The sequence below is a fragment of the Gossypium arboreum genome, chromosome 13, assembly GCF_025698485.1.
Source record: "Gossypium arboreum isolate Shixiya-1 chromosome 13, ASM2569848v2, whole genome shotgun sequence".
Lineage (NCBI taxonomy): Eukaryota > Viridiplantae > Streptophyta > Magnoliopsida > Malvales > Malvaceae > Gossypium > Gossypium arboreum.
Window position 1 is genome coordinate 129,365,158 of NC_069082.1, and position 16,211 is coordinate 129,381,368.

Sequence of the window (16,211 nt, forward strand, 5' to 3'; positions counted from 1 at the left end):
GTATCTATTTATACAAGTTTAGACACGGTGGTGTAGGCCAGTAGGGTGAGAGATAGAGATTGGATGGTTGCTAAATTTTGCATTTCCATTCCAAGATCTCAAGCCAATATCGATAATAAAAATAAAATTAAAAATAAAAAGAGATAAAGCAGAATTGAAAAGGACATGGTCGCTTGCTTGCTTGCATTCTGGAGTTAATTGGAAAGACCAGTCATGTGAATAAGTGAGTTCTTACCTTCAATAAAACAGTCGTTTTCAGTTACCACACTTTTGTCTGCCTTCAAATTATTGAGTGCTTCCCCCTATTTAACTGCCTTCTTTTCAGGTGGTGACTAATCTTTGGGGTTTGAATCCCAGTTTTTTTCCTATAAATGTAATGTGTATTATCCTTATCTCTAGTACTTAATCGCTCTTACATATTTTGGGAGCCTAACGAAGATATTGCTATACAAAATCCCTTCAAAATGTTCATATTAGTAAATTAATTTATAGAAAGCCTATTATGATGAAAGAGGAACCAATAATAGGAATTAAAAACCATAGTGTATGTACCTAATTTGGAAATATACGCAAAATCAGCAGTAGAAATCAATAGTTTTAAGTTGAGGCAAAGCAAGTAGTACTTTTCTAGTCCTTAGATATAGTGGCAGCTACAAGTATGAACTCATCATGTGATATTTGGATAGGATGTGATAGTGATACTTGACATGCAATAAAGGTATTAAATTTTGCTTTGGTTAGAAAATTTTAATTTTTACCACTTAAAATTATGTGTTAATCAATTCATGGTATATTTAAGAAAAATAACAAAGAAATAGATAATCTAATTAAAAATAATTGTTGATAAAAAAATGAACTACAGCTATTTAAAATGCTCCCAAGAAGATTTTACACTTATTTGTCAACTAGTAATGTTTAATTATTGATTATTTTCTTATTACAACAATATGAATTATACAGCTCTAATCAAGGGTGGCAGTACTAAAGGAGGCATAGTCACCTTTGCCTTTCTATCCTGTAATATTATGAATTAGTTGCATTTTAATATGAGTAAATTAGTTTCTATATATTACATAAAAAGTAAATCGATTTTTTTATTAAAATTTTATCTAATTTTATTATTAAAATTGATATAGATAATAAAATAATTAAATAGTTACATGTAATGTGTTATGTATATTTTATTTTAATAAACGTAGAATAATTTTTAATAAAAAAAAGAACTTCTAATACTACGTTTAAGGCAGCTCTAACGGGTTTTTTACAAATCTAATATAAAAAAAATTATTATATACGAAAATAGGTTGTCAGATAGATTATTTACCGAAATAGGTTACTTTTTTTAGTCGCGCCTACCTAACAGGCGCGACATATTATTTTATTAATAATTTTTTTTTAAATATTTTATTATTATTATTTTTATTATTATATTTTTTTTAAAAAAATCGGGTCAAAAATGGGTCGCTCGTGACCCGGAGGCGCCACATGTGGCGCCTGCTGCAGGGGCGCCACACCCTGTAGCAACTGTTGCTGACTCTGACTGGTCCTTTCTCTTTTCTTTGTTTGTTTTCTTCTTTGTTTTGTTTTTGGTTAATTACTCAAACAGTATTTAATTTATATGAATAAGGGGGGTGCCAAATCACTGCGTGAACAGCATTACATGGCAGAAAAAAGTATAGGTATAGTGTGTCTTCAATTGTTATAATTTACTACTATTTTAGAAACTCAATTTTTTTATTATAATAAAAGCAATTTTAAAATAATTGCATCTTATATCTTTTGATATTAAATAATTACATAATTTCTTTATCAATAATTGTGTAACTTAGACGGAATAAAATAAAAATCAATATATCAATCTTAAGAAAGACATGACCTAAAAACTACTATGAATGAATCAGTGGTAGAACTAGAGAGGTTGACAAGGGTGTCTGCTTTCTCCTATAATGAGAAATTTTTCATTTACATTTTTATAATTTATATAATTTTAAATTAATAATAGCAAAATTATACTTTAACTCTTTAAAAAATAATAAAAATCTAATTTAATCATATAAAAATAATAAAATATTAATCGATGAAATTATATTTTTATCATTGTAAAATATATAATTTAATTTCGATCTCAAAACAATTTTTACCTCCATTATTGGAACCAATTAAATTAGGCAAAAATCAATTGAATCAAATAATTGATTGAAAATTTTTATAATTTATAAAATTAAACGAATAAATTTTGAAATCTTGTTTACACCTTGGTGGAAGAGCATGAAGAGGGTTTAGGTGTTATCTATACATTGAGGGTATTATCTATGTTAATATAATCGAGGTTTTACTCTTATGAATGAGGAAACCGTACAAATGTAGAATTATTAGATAAATTTTATGTTTGTAATTATTTTAAAATTAAATTATTAATAATTTAAGATTATATATTCTAAATTATTTTGTTTATTTTAATAATGTTAAATTTATTTTGTTCAATATTTTACTATAAATAATTTGTAACTGTAAAAGAAAATAATTTAGAATTTTTAGAAGTCAAGAGACTAGAAAATTGAAAGTAAAAGAGATTGAGAATAAAAATTAGAAAAGACAGAGGAAATTGAATGGAAAAATATGATATTGGTGAAAGTAGTATTAGAGTTTGAGGGCAATAAAATTTGTAAATATTGGTGCAATAAAATTAATTTCTAAAATGGTATTTTTAGTAGTGTATTATTGTATTGTGATTTTTTTATAATGTATTTTAAAAAGTATTTTTATAGCTATTTTATTAGTAATTTATGATTAGTTTATATAGTGGTTTTATTGGTTTTTCACCTATTTGGTATAAAAATTTATTATATCTGAAAATAGATTTTAATAAAATATGGGTTGAGCCTCCTAAGAAGGCACCACATGTCGCTACTACGACAAGCTCAACATGTCGCGCCTATCGGTAGGGGCAACATGTGGTGCCTCCTCATTAGGCGCAACCCATTTCCCCTATATATACCCCCTCCCCGGGAAAGCATGAGCAAAAAAACTAGTAAAAAAATTAGTAGATGTAAAAAGAGAGAAAGAAGAAGGGAAGAAAGGAAAAGAAGAAGAAAAACAAGGTATTTTAATTTATTTATTTTTAAATAGAATGTAGAAATTTGTTAGAAATTTTATTATTTAATGTTATTTTGTTAGATAAATAATTTTGTTTGCTAGGTTTTGAATGAAAAATTTTGCATCAAAAATTTTGAAAATTGTGAGAATTTTGAACTTTGTTTAACAGATCTAGTATTGAAGATGGAGAACAAATTTTTCGTATGCGTTTATTTCGATGGAGAAATTTTGACAACAAGCGTCGGATGTATATTTGAATGCCGCAAACAAGTTGTAATGAGATTTAATAGAAATATCTCGTTTGATGATATGAAAGAAAAAATTAGTGAAAAAATTTATAGACGTTATGGAAGAAGGATCTCGAAAATTTTCTACAAGTTTCCGGTTCGATGGATCCCATAAAATTTACGAAATGGAACTTGTAGCGATGAAGATGTGGAGACAATGGTCGCTCTTTACTGCCATAGCAACCAAAATGCACCGATTCACTTATTTGCTGAGTTAGCTATTGTGGAGTCAACAGAAGATCCAACTCCATTAGGTGAAGAAGATGGACCTCAAGAGCCGTGTACGGTGGTTCCGATATCATACGTTGGTAGTCAATCAACTACACATGGGATCGACATTGATCTTAATGTTATACCCGATACTGATGTGGGTGGTGATGATGTATACCGAAGTAGTGATCCTTCTGATTATGAAGTCGATATTGATAGTGATCCCGACGTGGATGATGTCCCAGATGATATTGACGATGAAGGTGTGAACGAGAATGGAAACATTAATGCGTCTTTAGTCGGGAACCAGATCCGTCGTATTGTGATACACAATAATCCTGGGGCACACATGTCTCGGATAGACCCCGATGCGGCGCATGCAGCTGAGTTCCCGGAGTACCCTGAGATACTACTTGCTCACCAGATGGCCATATATTCTGATCCTGAGGAGTTGTTCGTGGGCCAGAGATTCGAAAGTAAAGAAGAGTGCGTATTTGCCATTAAGCGGTATAGTATGAATATATCAGTAGACTACAAAGTCGTCGAGTCTAAACCGACATTATATATTGGAGAGTGTTGGAAGTCGGCAGAAGGCTGCAAGTGGCGGATACGAGCTGCATTTATCCAGAAGTCTCAGATGTGGGAGATACGAAAATTTGTTCGGCCTCACACATGTACTTCAACACGAATGACAGAAGATCATCGAAAACTTGACTCGAAAACTATCTGTACATGCATCATGCCAATGGTTGAAGACATGCCGACCATTAAAGTTTGGTATTAATTGCGAAATGCGAGCACGATTCGAAGTCGAGTATCATACCGAAAGGCATGGATAGCTAAGCAGATGGCAATGGAGCAATTGTACGAAATTTTGATGCATCGTATAATAAGTTACGAGGTGGATTGCGACAATGAGGAGTACATACCGAGGGATGTCATTGAATTGCGACACGACCTTATTATGGCGGATGAGCAACAAAGAACGGGTAAAAGGATTTTCAACGGATGTTTTGGACATTTGATCCATGTGTGCGTGCATTTCCCCACTGTAAGCCATTTGTGCAAGTGGATGGGACATGGCTATACGGTAAATATACACAAATCTTACTTATTGCGATTGCTCAAGACGGGAACAGAACGTGCTACCGATTGCATTTGCCATCGTAGATAAAGAAAACATGGAGTCGTGGGAATTCTTTCTTACAAATCTGGAGGTATGTAATTAGTAATGATAATATTTGCATCATCTCCGATAGAGGGAAATGATTAATTGCCGCCATTAGGCGTTCTGGTGTACCATGGAGATCCGTTTACTGCATACGGCACATTGCGGCTAACTTTCATCGAGATTATAAGAATGCAGATTGGAAGAGACAAGTTGTGAAAATGGGTAAAGAACAACCTTATCATTTCAATATATAACATACATTTTTTTATGGCGAGACTGTAACTTAACTTATATCGTCTTAATACATACACAGCTTACGAGCTAGAACCACACATTTTTCGGCAGAGGATGACTCGGCTTGAGAGTGACATGGAAGGTCAGACGAACACATCCTTCCGACAATGGTTGGGTAGCATGGAACCATGGCAATGGGCTCAACGTTTTGACGAGGGCTTTCGTTACGGTCAAATGACGACAAACTTGGTGGAGGGATTAACGCGTGTTGTTAAAAACGCGACATCTTCCGATTTCATCTGTCTTCTCGCCTACATTCTATAGGTTGGCTACATTGATGCCAAGAATGGGTCAACAACAAGTCAACCAGATGGAGGCAGGACACGTGTTTGTCGAACATGTCAGGGATGCAATTGTTGCAAACCGTCGGATGGCGAGGTCGATGAACGTAGAAGTATATTCACGATGTAATGAAACGTTTCGCGTTACAGAGACCATCGGTCGTCGACCCGGTATTCCACCTAGGTCATACGGGGTTGATCTCCGAAATAGACGGTGCGATTGTAGGAGGTTCCAAACACTTCATTATCCTTGTGCACATGTTGTGGCAGCTTGTGCTAAGGTCTCGCTCAATGTAGATCAATTTATCGATGAAGTGTGCACACTTGAACGCACGTTGCGTGTATGGGAGAATGAGTTTCCCGTGCTTCCTGACCTATCTACTTGGGAGATTCCTCAAATGACCTTTGAGCTTATCCCAGACAAAGGCTTGCGTAGGAACCCGAGAGGTCGTCCGCAATCATCAAGAATCCGTAACGAAATGGACATTAGAGAGAAATCTGACGGGAAGCTGTGTGGAGTATGCAGATTAGCTAGTCACAATCGGAGTAACTGCTCACTCCGAAATTACCAAACTGGACAATCATCGCGATCAGATAGAAATTAAGATGTTATTCATTACATGTTACTTATTGCATGTTGAAAGAAAAATTATTGCCTTTTTAATTTGTATTATGTTTTTCAAGTAAGCAATATCCAATTAGCCTCAAATTCGATAATAAATTGCCAAATAAAAAATTGATAAATATAATGCAAAAATAATTTACATAAAAATAAAGTAATTTACATAAAAATAAAGTAATTTACAATACAAAACCCTTAAAATTGATGGTTTGATGGTGTGGTTCTAGGGTATATCTTTGTGGAGCTCGGCGTTCACGTTGTGGGCGACTACGATGATCAACGTTCTCTTCATCCATATGTATGGGTGTGAGAACGACTCAAATGCCTGTGATGAACTCGAGCCGGGAGTAGAGAACGGCTACTGGATACGGCCGGGGAGTAGAGAACGACGCGGATATGGGCGGGGAGAAGAGAACGGCGACGGATCTGCTCTGGAGGAGCAGAGTACGATGGTGGATATGAGCCAGCAGGAGTAGAGTACGGTGGTGGATATGAGCCGGAAGGAGCGGAGTACGGTGGTGGATAGGAACCGGAAGGAGCGGAGTACGGTGGTGGATAGGAGGTAGAAGTAGTAGAGTACTGATGTGGTAGGGGGCTGAAGGTATCAAAATCTGAATAATATCCGTGGGCTGAAGAGCCCGAGAAATAGTCATTGCCCCCAAAATCTGGATAATAAGAGCTACTCCGAGTGTAGCTCGGATCGCTCCGCCCGGCCCGGCCCGGCTCTACCTCGGCTGGTGCATGATATGGATCTGGAAGATGTTACCCAATCCGTGTCGTATGAGGGAGGACAACCATCGACCGCCCACCAAATAAAATGGTTTCCCTTCTCATAGTACCACTTGTAGAAATCTTGTGGCGAGGCCGCAGATCCAAACAACGATGCATCGAGGTACCCTACTAAACCGGTTGTTCCACATCGTAATATATTCGAATGCTCATCTCCCCAATCGGTTCCATGCCTCCCCTCCTAGTCATGCAATGTAGCTGTTCATTCAATCTTCTTGGTCGTGTCGGGATATATTGTATACAACCGAATCGTCGAGTACTCGATCGCCATGGTACCACTCCACCGTTTGAAATCGGATAAGGGTGCGCTAATGCACCATAGGTGTGAGTGGGACGTGGGCATACGATGGAATAACAATTGTAACCGAGAGAATGAATATGGCATCCAAATGAACGCATAGATTCATAACATTTTTATATTAACGCGGGTTAAGTGAGATAAAATAATAAAATAAAAATAATATTAGGAAAACTTACTCCCTCTCCAGAATGATTCTCGATCATCAGACGGTATATCGGAACCGTGTATGACCTCTCAATACCCGGATTCGTGCTCCATCTATGAAAATAAATTGTTAGAAAAATATAATCCGAAAAAGAGACAATTAATTGTCAGAACGCTTAAAGATTCATCACCTGTTAACGAGTGGAAATACATATGATTGGTGACTAATGGATGCCAAGAATGGCATCCGATAAAGCGCCCACGACTGCAACAGTATAAGGCATCCACCTATGTCAACCGCAGAGGCATCTGTCGTCCGACAAAGTTCGCGGTACAAAACAGCTAACACTGCGGACCCCCAACTGTATGAACGTGTGTTATGCAGATTTGATAGCAGCGGTAAGTACATCAGGTGGACTTCACTGCCGTGTGTATCCGGCATGAGTACACCTCCTATAAGGTGCATAATATAAGCTCGCGCTGCCTGCATAACCTCTAATTCAGTGGCAGTACTAGGCAAATATTCAAAATTGGCCTTTAGCCATGAAAACCTCAAGGTTTGAAATTTTCCCTCACTTGGCGAGCGTCCAAGTAAGTCATAGCAAAGGCGAGCCGGCACGAAATCAAACTTACGCGTGACCGCATTCCCATCGATGGGGAGCCCGGTGTAGTGCAACATCCTCTAGAGTGATGGTGCACTCCCCACACAACAAATGAAATGTGTGGGTCTCCGGACGCCATCGCTCGACTAAGGCGTAAATCAAGTCATATCAGAACTAAAAGTCCGGATCAATCTGCTGATCCGAACCCGCTAACTCTAAGAACGGTATTAGGCGTTCATCCGGTTGAAACCCTACACTATGAATACGGGCCTTCAATGCGCGGTACTCGACCTGACATTATTGTATTAACGAAATAGTTAATACAATAGAATTTCATTCAACAAATAATGTAATGTGAATATCAAATAAAAATTTCATTACCATCTCATTAATGTTACTTGATATGTGATTAGTATTATCAATCAATGAATCCATTTGCCACAAATCTGCAATTAATATTATATAACAACAAATTTAATCAAAATTTTAATCAATCAATAAAAATTATCAAATAAATAATTCAATAAATTTATATAACCTAATCATTTTTTAAAATACCTTATCCAAAATATCACAATACACTAATACACTACTAAAAAATAATTTTATTGCACAACCATTTTGAAAATTAATTTTATAATTCCCCATCATTTATATACAATAAAAAATAAATATAAATTATCTAAAGATTAAAAACATATGAATTAAAAATAATTGAAATTGAAACATACCGAATAGTTTCTTTCACACAACCTATAAAATTATATAATAATAAATTTAATCAAAATTTTAATCAATCAATAAAAATTATCAAATAAATAATTAAATAAATTAAATTTACATTATATAAAAATTACATTAAAAATCACACTACACTAATACACTAATAAAAATAAATTTATTGCACAACCATTTTAAAAATTAATTTTATAATTCCCCATCATTTATATACAATAAAAAATAAATATAAATTATCTAAAGATTAAAAACATATGAATTAAAAATAATTGAAATTGAAACATTCCTAAGTAGTTTCTTTCACGTAACCTATAAAATTATATAACAACAAATTTAATCAAAATTTTAATCAATCAATAAAATTATCAAATAAATAATTTAATAAATTAAATTTACATTATATAAAAATTACATTAAAAATCATAAAACACTAAACTATAAACACTAACAACTTATAATTATTAATTACTAATACAAAACAACTATAAAATTATTTTCTTAAAAAATATATTTCTAAAAAATCATAATACAGAAAAATCACTAAAATACATTATTAAAAAATCACAATACACTAATACATTTTAAAATTAATTTTATAATTTCTTATCATTTACAAAACCATTCAATTCAAATCATCTTTTCTATTTTTTCTCAATCTCTTTTACTTTCGATTTTCTAGTCTCTAATTCTCATTATTAAACTAAACAAAATAATTTAAAATATAATCTTAAATTACTAATAAATAATTTTAAATTAATTACTAACACAAAAATTTATCAAATAATTCTAAATTATAAATAATTTAATTTTAAAATAATTATAAAAATTTAACTAACCTTTTTTTATTTCTTCTTCTTTCTTCTTCTTCTTCTTTTTTTTTTCTACCTTTGCTCTTCTTTGCTCCTGCTTCTAACGCAGGAAACATTGTGGGGACCTTATATGGGGTTTCAAAATTTATTTTTAATAAAATTTTAACCTCCCAGACATGACAAGTGACTGTGGGAAGGGACATGATGGGATTGATCTGCAGGCGCCACATGTGGCGCCCTGCAGCAGCGCCACATGTGGCGCCCCAGATCCTGGCGACCCTTTTTGACCGATTTTTTAAAAAAATATAATAATAAAAATAATAATAATAAAATATTTTAAAAAAATTTATTAATAAAATAATATGTCGCATACTGTTAGGTAGGCGCGACTAAAAAAAGTAACCTATTTCGATAAATAATTTATCTGACAACCTATTTTCGTATATAATAATTTTTTTTATATTAGATTTGTAAAAAACCCCAGCTCTAACATATTAAGAAATGGAGATGGGTGATGTTGAGTTTTGTGTTATGAAATTTGATTTTGGCTGAGAACAGGGATCAGTCATTCATGGAACATTTTGTATGTCGACTAAACATACTTTCTTTTATAGTTCCAAAGACAAAATGGCATTTTAGGGTTTCAACATCTGACAATTCATATACATATATGTATGTGTTATCTTCGAATGGCTTGTTCCATCGCCTTATACTTTGATTAGACACATCAGTACAAACATTAACCTTTTCTTCTCTTCTCTTAATTCCAGGGTGCAGGGAATAGTTTTGGAACAAGACAACATAGACCCTATGATATGTCCAGTAGTAATTTGTAGTTGTCCCCATCCAATTTATTTATTATTTTTCACATGCTTAATTTATGCATTTGAAATTTTTATATTTAAAAAAAATGGAATGAGAAAGTGCAAAAGGATAAGAAGACGATAAATATGAAATGGATATCAATGTGCAAATAAAAATCATGTCATTTTCTTTGTCCCGTCCACATGTTGTTTAGTTTTTGCTAAAAATATTAATATTAAAGTGTTTTTATGTTCAAACCTAAGGCTCCCTTCATCCTTATTTCATATCAATTCCAAATAATAATTTGACGATTGATATAGTAAATTAGTATTTATTAACGAGTAAAAAATATATATTAATCCAAGTCGATCTGATAATTAATGTCAAAAATCAGAGAAGAAAATTGTTTAAATTTTTATTAGTAGATACGTGATGTTTAAAATTATTTCATAAAAGTAATTTAGTAGCTGTTTTTAAACTTTTAAAATTAAATGACCAAAATGTAAATTTAGTACTGTACTCAACAGCTACAAATTAAACTTATGAGTGTATAACGGTGAACACATTAGTCAGTGAGCAGGCAAGTTCATGTTGTTTTGATTTTCTTTAAGAGCTGGTGTTGCGACACTACAATTATAGCTTTGTTGGCTATGAGCTGCGTTATTTAACCCAGAAAAAAAAGCTGTCTAGGTTAAGAGAAGACTAATAGGGCTTGAGTGTAGCAGAATATGCCAGTTTCATTCCAATCACTTGCATCATTTCAAAACATTATGGAAGCCAAGATTCTAAGTACAACATAGTTTCATTTCATATATACATATATGATAGGGTGAATTCAAGCCTAAAACAAAATTATGGTTGAATAACCATCGGAGGATAATCAAAACCGATGGCTTCAAGCAATAACAAAGCCGTCATCCCCGCCGGGTTAAGTGCAAGTCATAGTAATTAATGGCGTTTCAACCTGACAAACCAGCTTTACTCTTGAGATGTTGCTTGGAGTCCATAATGTCACCTTCCCACCGTGTTACGGTTTGATTCTCACATACCCAAATCTCCTCTGCTACCTGGTTTATGAGCCTGAAACCATGACTAACAAGTACCAATCCACCATCCCACTCATTCAATGCTTCAGCCAGTGAACCGATGGGTCTCGATATCCAAATGGTTTGTTGGTTCATCCAACAGCAGTAAGTGAGGTTGTCTATATGCTAACCATGCAAAGATGACCCGAGTCCATTGTCCATCAGATAGATTCTTCATCGGCATTACTTGTACTTTACCTGACAATCAAAACGTCCCAATTGCAGCTCTCATCCGCTCTTCCTCTTTTCCAGGGTATTCCTTTATCATATACTGGAGGGCAGACATTTCCAAGTCGAGTTTCTCAGCCAAGTGCTGATGGAATTGAGCAATTCAGAGATGATTACGCCGTCTTACCATACCATCGATAGGAACTAGGTCTCCTGTCATTAGCTTCAACAGTGTACTCTTCCCTGCACCGTTAGGTACTACCAGTGCTATCCTCAAGTCCAAGTCTACTCCAAACTCCAGGTTCTTGTATATGAGATTATCGGGTGTATATCCAAATGTAACTTCTACAAGATGCAGTACCGGTGGAGGAATCTGACGTCAACAAAACGAAAGACCAGAACCTTGTCTCTCACTACCTTCTCTGTGAGACCACCTCGCTCCATCTTTGCCAATGTCTTTTCTTTACTCTGGGCCTGCCAGGTTAGTTTAGCTGATCCATGATAGCAATGTCTTCCTTCATTGACAATTGTACCTTACATTTCACATTTACTCGGTCGTATTCCGTTCTTACTAAGTGAACTATAGAAAGCTAGCCCTATCAAACCCTATTTTGGATTAGCAGTGATCTACATCCCTGTTCTCAATCCTTCACTGAATCACTCGGCATGCTATGTAACTTAACCAGATTTGATGATATAAACAAAAATTACCAATAAAGACATACCTAAATGATTGGTAGGCTCATCAAGTAACAGAATGGTGGGATTCATGAATAGAGCCCGTGCTAATGCAATCCTCATTCTCCAGCCACCAGAGAATCTCGGGTTTTCTTTTCCTGCATCTTCTTGCTAAAACCGAGACCAAATAAAATTTCAGCAGCAAGTTTCTCAGCAGTTAATGCATCCATGGCATCCAACCTCTCATAGATACGTTCGAGTTGCTCCCTACCACCATCATCCTAAAAGAGTGTTACACTGTATGTTATTGAAGAACATCCTCTACCATAAGTATACTACTCGGTTAGCTGAATAAACCTATGCTGCCAATATTTCTGCTTCTTTGTCCAATTTTAACCTCTCCTCGTCACAACTTATGACAGTCTCCAATGCGGACATGTCAGAAGCTTCAATCTCCCTTGTGAGATGATAGTAATCAATGTGCTCTGGAACCGGAAGTTCACGCAATTCTATAGCAGCAAGCAATGTGGATTCCCCACAACCGTTTAATCCAAGCAAGCCATAGCGTCTGCATATAGATATTATGATGTAAAAAAGGGGTCTCACCATATAAAACTCCAAACGGGATTATAGATATTCCCACCCCACGCAACATAGGTAGGGTGAACAAACCTGCCATAATTAAGGAAGTTTATCTTTTATCTAGTTCTCATGATCTTGTTTCTCCTTTTATCTTTATCTCCTGTTATTTTGATAGATTTTGATAGTAATATTGTTTATCTTTTATGTTTTCAGTATCTAAATACTATTACAATATCAATAATATTTGATGAGTTTTCTATCCCTTCATTAAAACTCTTATATGATATCAGAGCTTCTTTTTTTTTCAGAACAAAATGACATTCAATTAAAATTAAATGTTCAAAGTTCAATGATTAAATAGTTCCTTACAACCCGATCGAAATAAAATGGACAACAATAAACTAACCAGAGCCTGTGAAAAGAAAGGAGCGGAAAGCTTCATTCTGTTTCTGTTCGCTGAGCCTGAAAACCACGAGTCCATGGTAACACCAGTCAGTGAGCTGATACTGGTAAAAGCTGGTTAGCCTTGGAGGAGTGGGTGGCTGCTGTTGTTGTTGTTGTTGAGGTTCAACGGCTGGAGTAATTTCCATATGTCCGGTTCCACCTGAGCTTGATGATGGTTCGGGCTGGGGTCGCTTAGAACCAGCATGTGCACATCCTTCGATGATAGCTTGTGGTACAAGCCATTGCCGGTGAGCGATAGTGCGATACTCAGCAGCTCCGTAAAAGCGGCGGGGAGTGGCCCTTTCGTAATTTGCGACATTTAGTTGGGCAGGGAGGGCATTGCCTGCAAAGAATTGCCAATCATCTACGTCGCATGGACCGAGTCTTGGAGTGCAGGGAATTCCAAGGATTTGGGCAGCAATGAGGTCCTCTTTGGAGAAGTGACCTTCTTGCGGGAACCAAGCATAAGCCTGATTCAGCCTCCAGTCCAGGAGCCAGGATGGACGTCCAAGTGTCTCGTGGGGTAGCGGGACAGTACGCCATTTGGAGTTCTTCGCATCCATGCAATCAAGTAGACCCTGGACTAAAGCCTCATTCATTATAAATCTAGCGATGCTGAACGGATTAGCAGCATTGTCAAAATTAACATTATTACAAATTAAAGGTATAAATAAAACATCTTCGAGTGAACCGAAGAGATGGGTGGGTTTGATGACCGAGAGGAGATGGTGAAGAAAAGGATCGTGGCGATCTTGCGAGTAATTTCGCTCAACAGAGTAGTACCGCAAGAGTGCAGTGTGGGAGAGCTTATTCACTGATTTACGAATCGAAACGTATAAATCCCAGAAGAAGGAGGAGATATAGCATGCTACTGCATACTGTAGCTGAGTGGTGCCTTGGGGAGCTTCAGCTGGCACATCAAATGCTTCAATGGTGCTCTTGAAGCTGAGGTAGGTAGCTCGAAAATGGTCGAAGTATAATACATACAACCGGTTAAATAGCTCGTTTGATCGTAAGACGGTGTAGCGTCGGTGGCAGCATGGCCGGTGGCGCGTGAAGCCAATATAATACTCATCTTCGAGGGAGTCAGCGATGTGCGCTAAGTCCGTTCGATTTGGAGCTTGGTTGGGTATGGCAGGAGGTGGCGCAATCTGTATTGAATCAACAATAAGATCATGTCCGTGGAAAGTAACTGGTAAGGACTCTATCTGCAACGAAGGCCAATCCACCATTACTATAAATTCTTTCTAGATGACTCATCTCTAATAACATAATCCATCGAAGATAATCAACAAGTTCACCAATAACCTAAAACAAGCTTGATACTACATTTCCAGCAAAAATCACTCAAAAATAAAAGAAATGCAATCACAATGAAGCTCACAAACGAAGAATCATATTCGAACTTACACGAATATCTCTCGAAACAGGATGAGAGCAAAGGTCACCAGTACATGTCCGATCAGATATCTGGAGCGCACTATCTCCATCGGCAATATTATCCACTCCGTTATCCGCCTTCTTCTGTGCTGCTTTCTTTTCGCTGGCGTCCGACACCATCTTCAACCTTAATCGCCACAACAGATCCAAGAAGGAAAAATCATTAATAAATAAGTGAAACCTTAGAATACATATATATGTATATAACAGGAATTAGCGTTACCTGAGGGAAGATGAGAGAAGGTGAAGGAGGAACTAGGGTTTAGAGGTACGAAGTTTATGTGCAACAGTGTGTTACTCGAGAGAAACTCAAAAACAAAGGAGAAAAGTGTACAAAAAAAAAAAAAGATTGTGAGATGGAGAGCTTTCGAAATGGTGGAAGAGCGAGTCTATTTATATGAAAGAGAGGAAACGAGGAGGTGAAACGAATATCTCATTTCTACGAGAGAGCAAAATACACAATGAATCAAACGGAGTCGTTTAAGGTCATCAATTCTATCACCTTTTCTTTTTCTTTTTGTTGCGGGGGGGTGTGTTCTGTATTAAATAGTGGGCTAAATGCAAAGCCTATTTTGGGCCAGCCCAGCTATGAGGGCCTCTCATTGCCGATGCAATCTAGGGATAATTATGAAAGTTTACAACATATTCATTTAATTATTCAACTTTTTTTTTGTCACTCAATTATTTTAAATTTTTGAATTTTTTTTTATTTGTGCTAATTATTTCTAATATTAAATATTTTTAATATTTTCAACTTAAACTTTAGTTTTTGAGTATATGATGGGAGAGAGACATCAAGGTCGGAGGCTCAGGTGTTTGCCACCTGTGCCAAGGTATATGTTTCAGTGCTTGCTATTTCTTCTGTGGTGTGTGGCTAATTCAAAAAGACCCGAGTTGAAAACATAAGCATAAAGGCCTCATGTTATGATCTGTACTGGGAACAATATAAAGTAACCGACAATAGTTGTTTTGTCGATGAGCGGCTACGAAGTTGAACATACAAATTGCATAACAATGTGTCAACTTTTTCAAACTGATGTGGACCAGAAAAAAATTTAGCCAGCCTAGCTAAATATATATGCTTGGAACTTGATCCAACCTATATACATACAGTGACTTGGATTCTAACACCATCTATCCGAATCTGATCTTCTCCAAATATCTGAAATATGGTTGGTTTCCAATATTCAGCCAAGGCCCCATCCAATCTATCATCAATGGAAAATTCCCAACCTTTTTGAGTTTGATTTGAAAAAGAAAAACAATAATAAATTTGAAATCTTAACTTATATGGGTCAAAAAAATTTATAGTTTAAAATCAATTTGATTCGATTAGACCCTTACCTTATCTAAAATCTTTCTAGTCTTTAAGATTGAGGGATCAATTATTTTATTATTGTTGAGTGTTTAAATTGAAATAAATATCAAAACTGTATATGAATTTTAATTTTGTGTAATTTTATTTTGATTTAACTTTCACAAATCACTAACATTGTTATCGAATTAGCTAGCACAATTTTCATTGATATATTATATATACAAACATTTATTAATCCAATATAAAAATAAATGTATGTATTTATTTTTTTAAATGTGTATAATTGAATCAAAATCTATATTTATATAATCATACTAAATCAAAATTTATGTATCAAATTACATATTA

The 16,211-nt window shown here is 35.3% G+C and overlaps 1 protein-coding gene and 1 pseudogene across 2 annotated transcripts; both read right to left on the reverse strand.

Moving 5' to 3' along the window:
- Positions 1-10,867: 10,867 nt before the first annotated feature.
- On the reverse strand, positions 10,868-12,688 carry LOC108485247 (ABC transporter F family member 1-like; annotated as a pseudogene).
- Positions 12,689-12,954: 266 nt separating this feature from the next.
- On the reverse strand, positions 12,955-15,042 carry LOC108485246 (uncharacterized). Of its 2 annotated transcripts, none has more exons than XM_053024532.1 (3): positions 14,769-15,042; positions 14,516-14,672; positions 12,955-14,256 (listed from the first exon to the last, which is right to left on the reverse strand). In XM_053024532.1, the coding sequence occupies exons 2-3, from the start codon at positions 14,663-14,665 to the stop codon at positions 13,063-13,065; spliced, it is 1,344 nt and encodes a 447-aa protein (XP_052880492.1). In that variant the 5' UTR covers positions 14,666-14,672; positions 14,769-15,042; the 3' UTR covers positions 12,955-13,062. The 2 variants fall into 2 exon arrangements, with proteins under 2 accessions (XP_052880492.1, XP_017644567.2); XM_017789078.2 differs by having other exon boundaries at positions 12,955-14,313.
- Between the last annotated feature and the right edge of the window lie 1,169 nt (positions 15,043-16,211).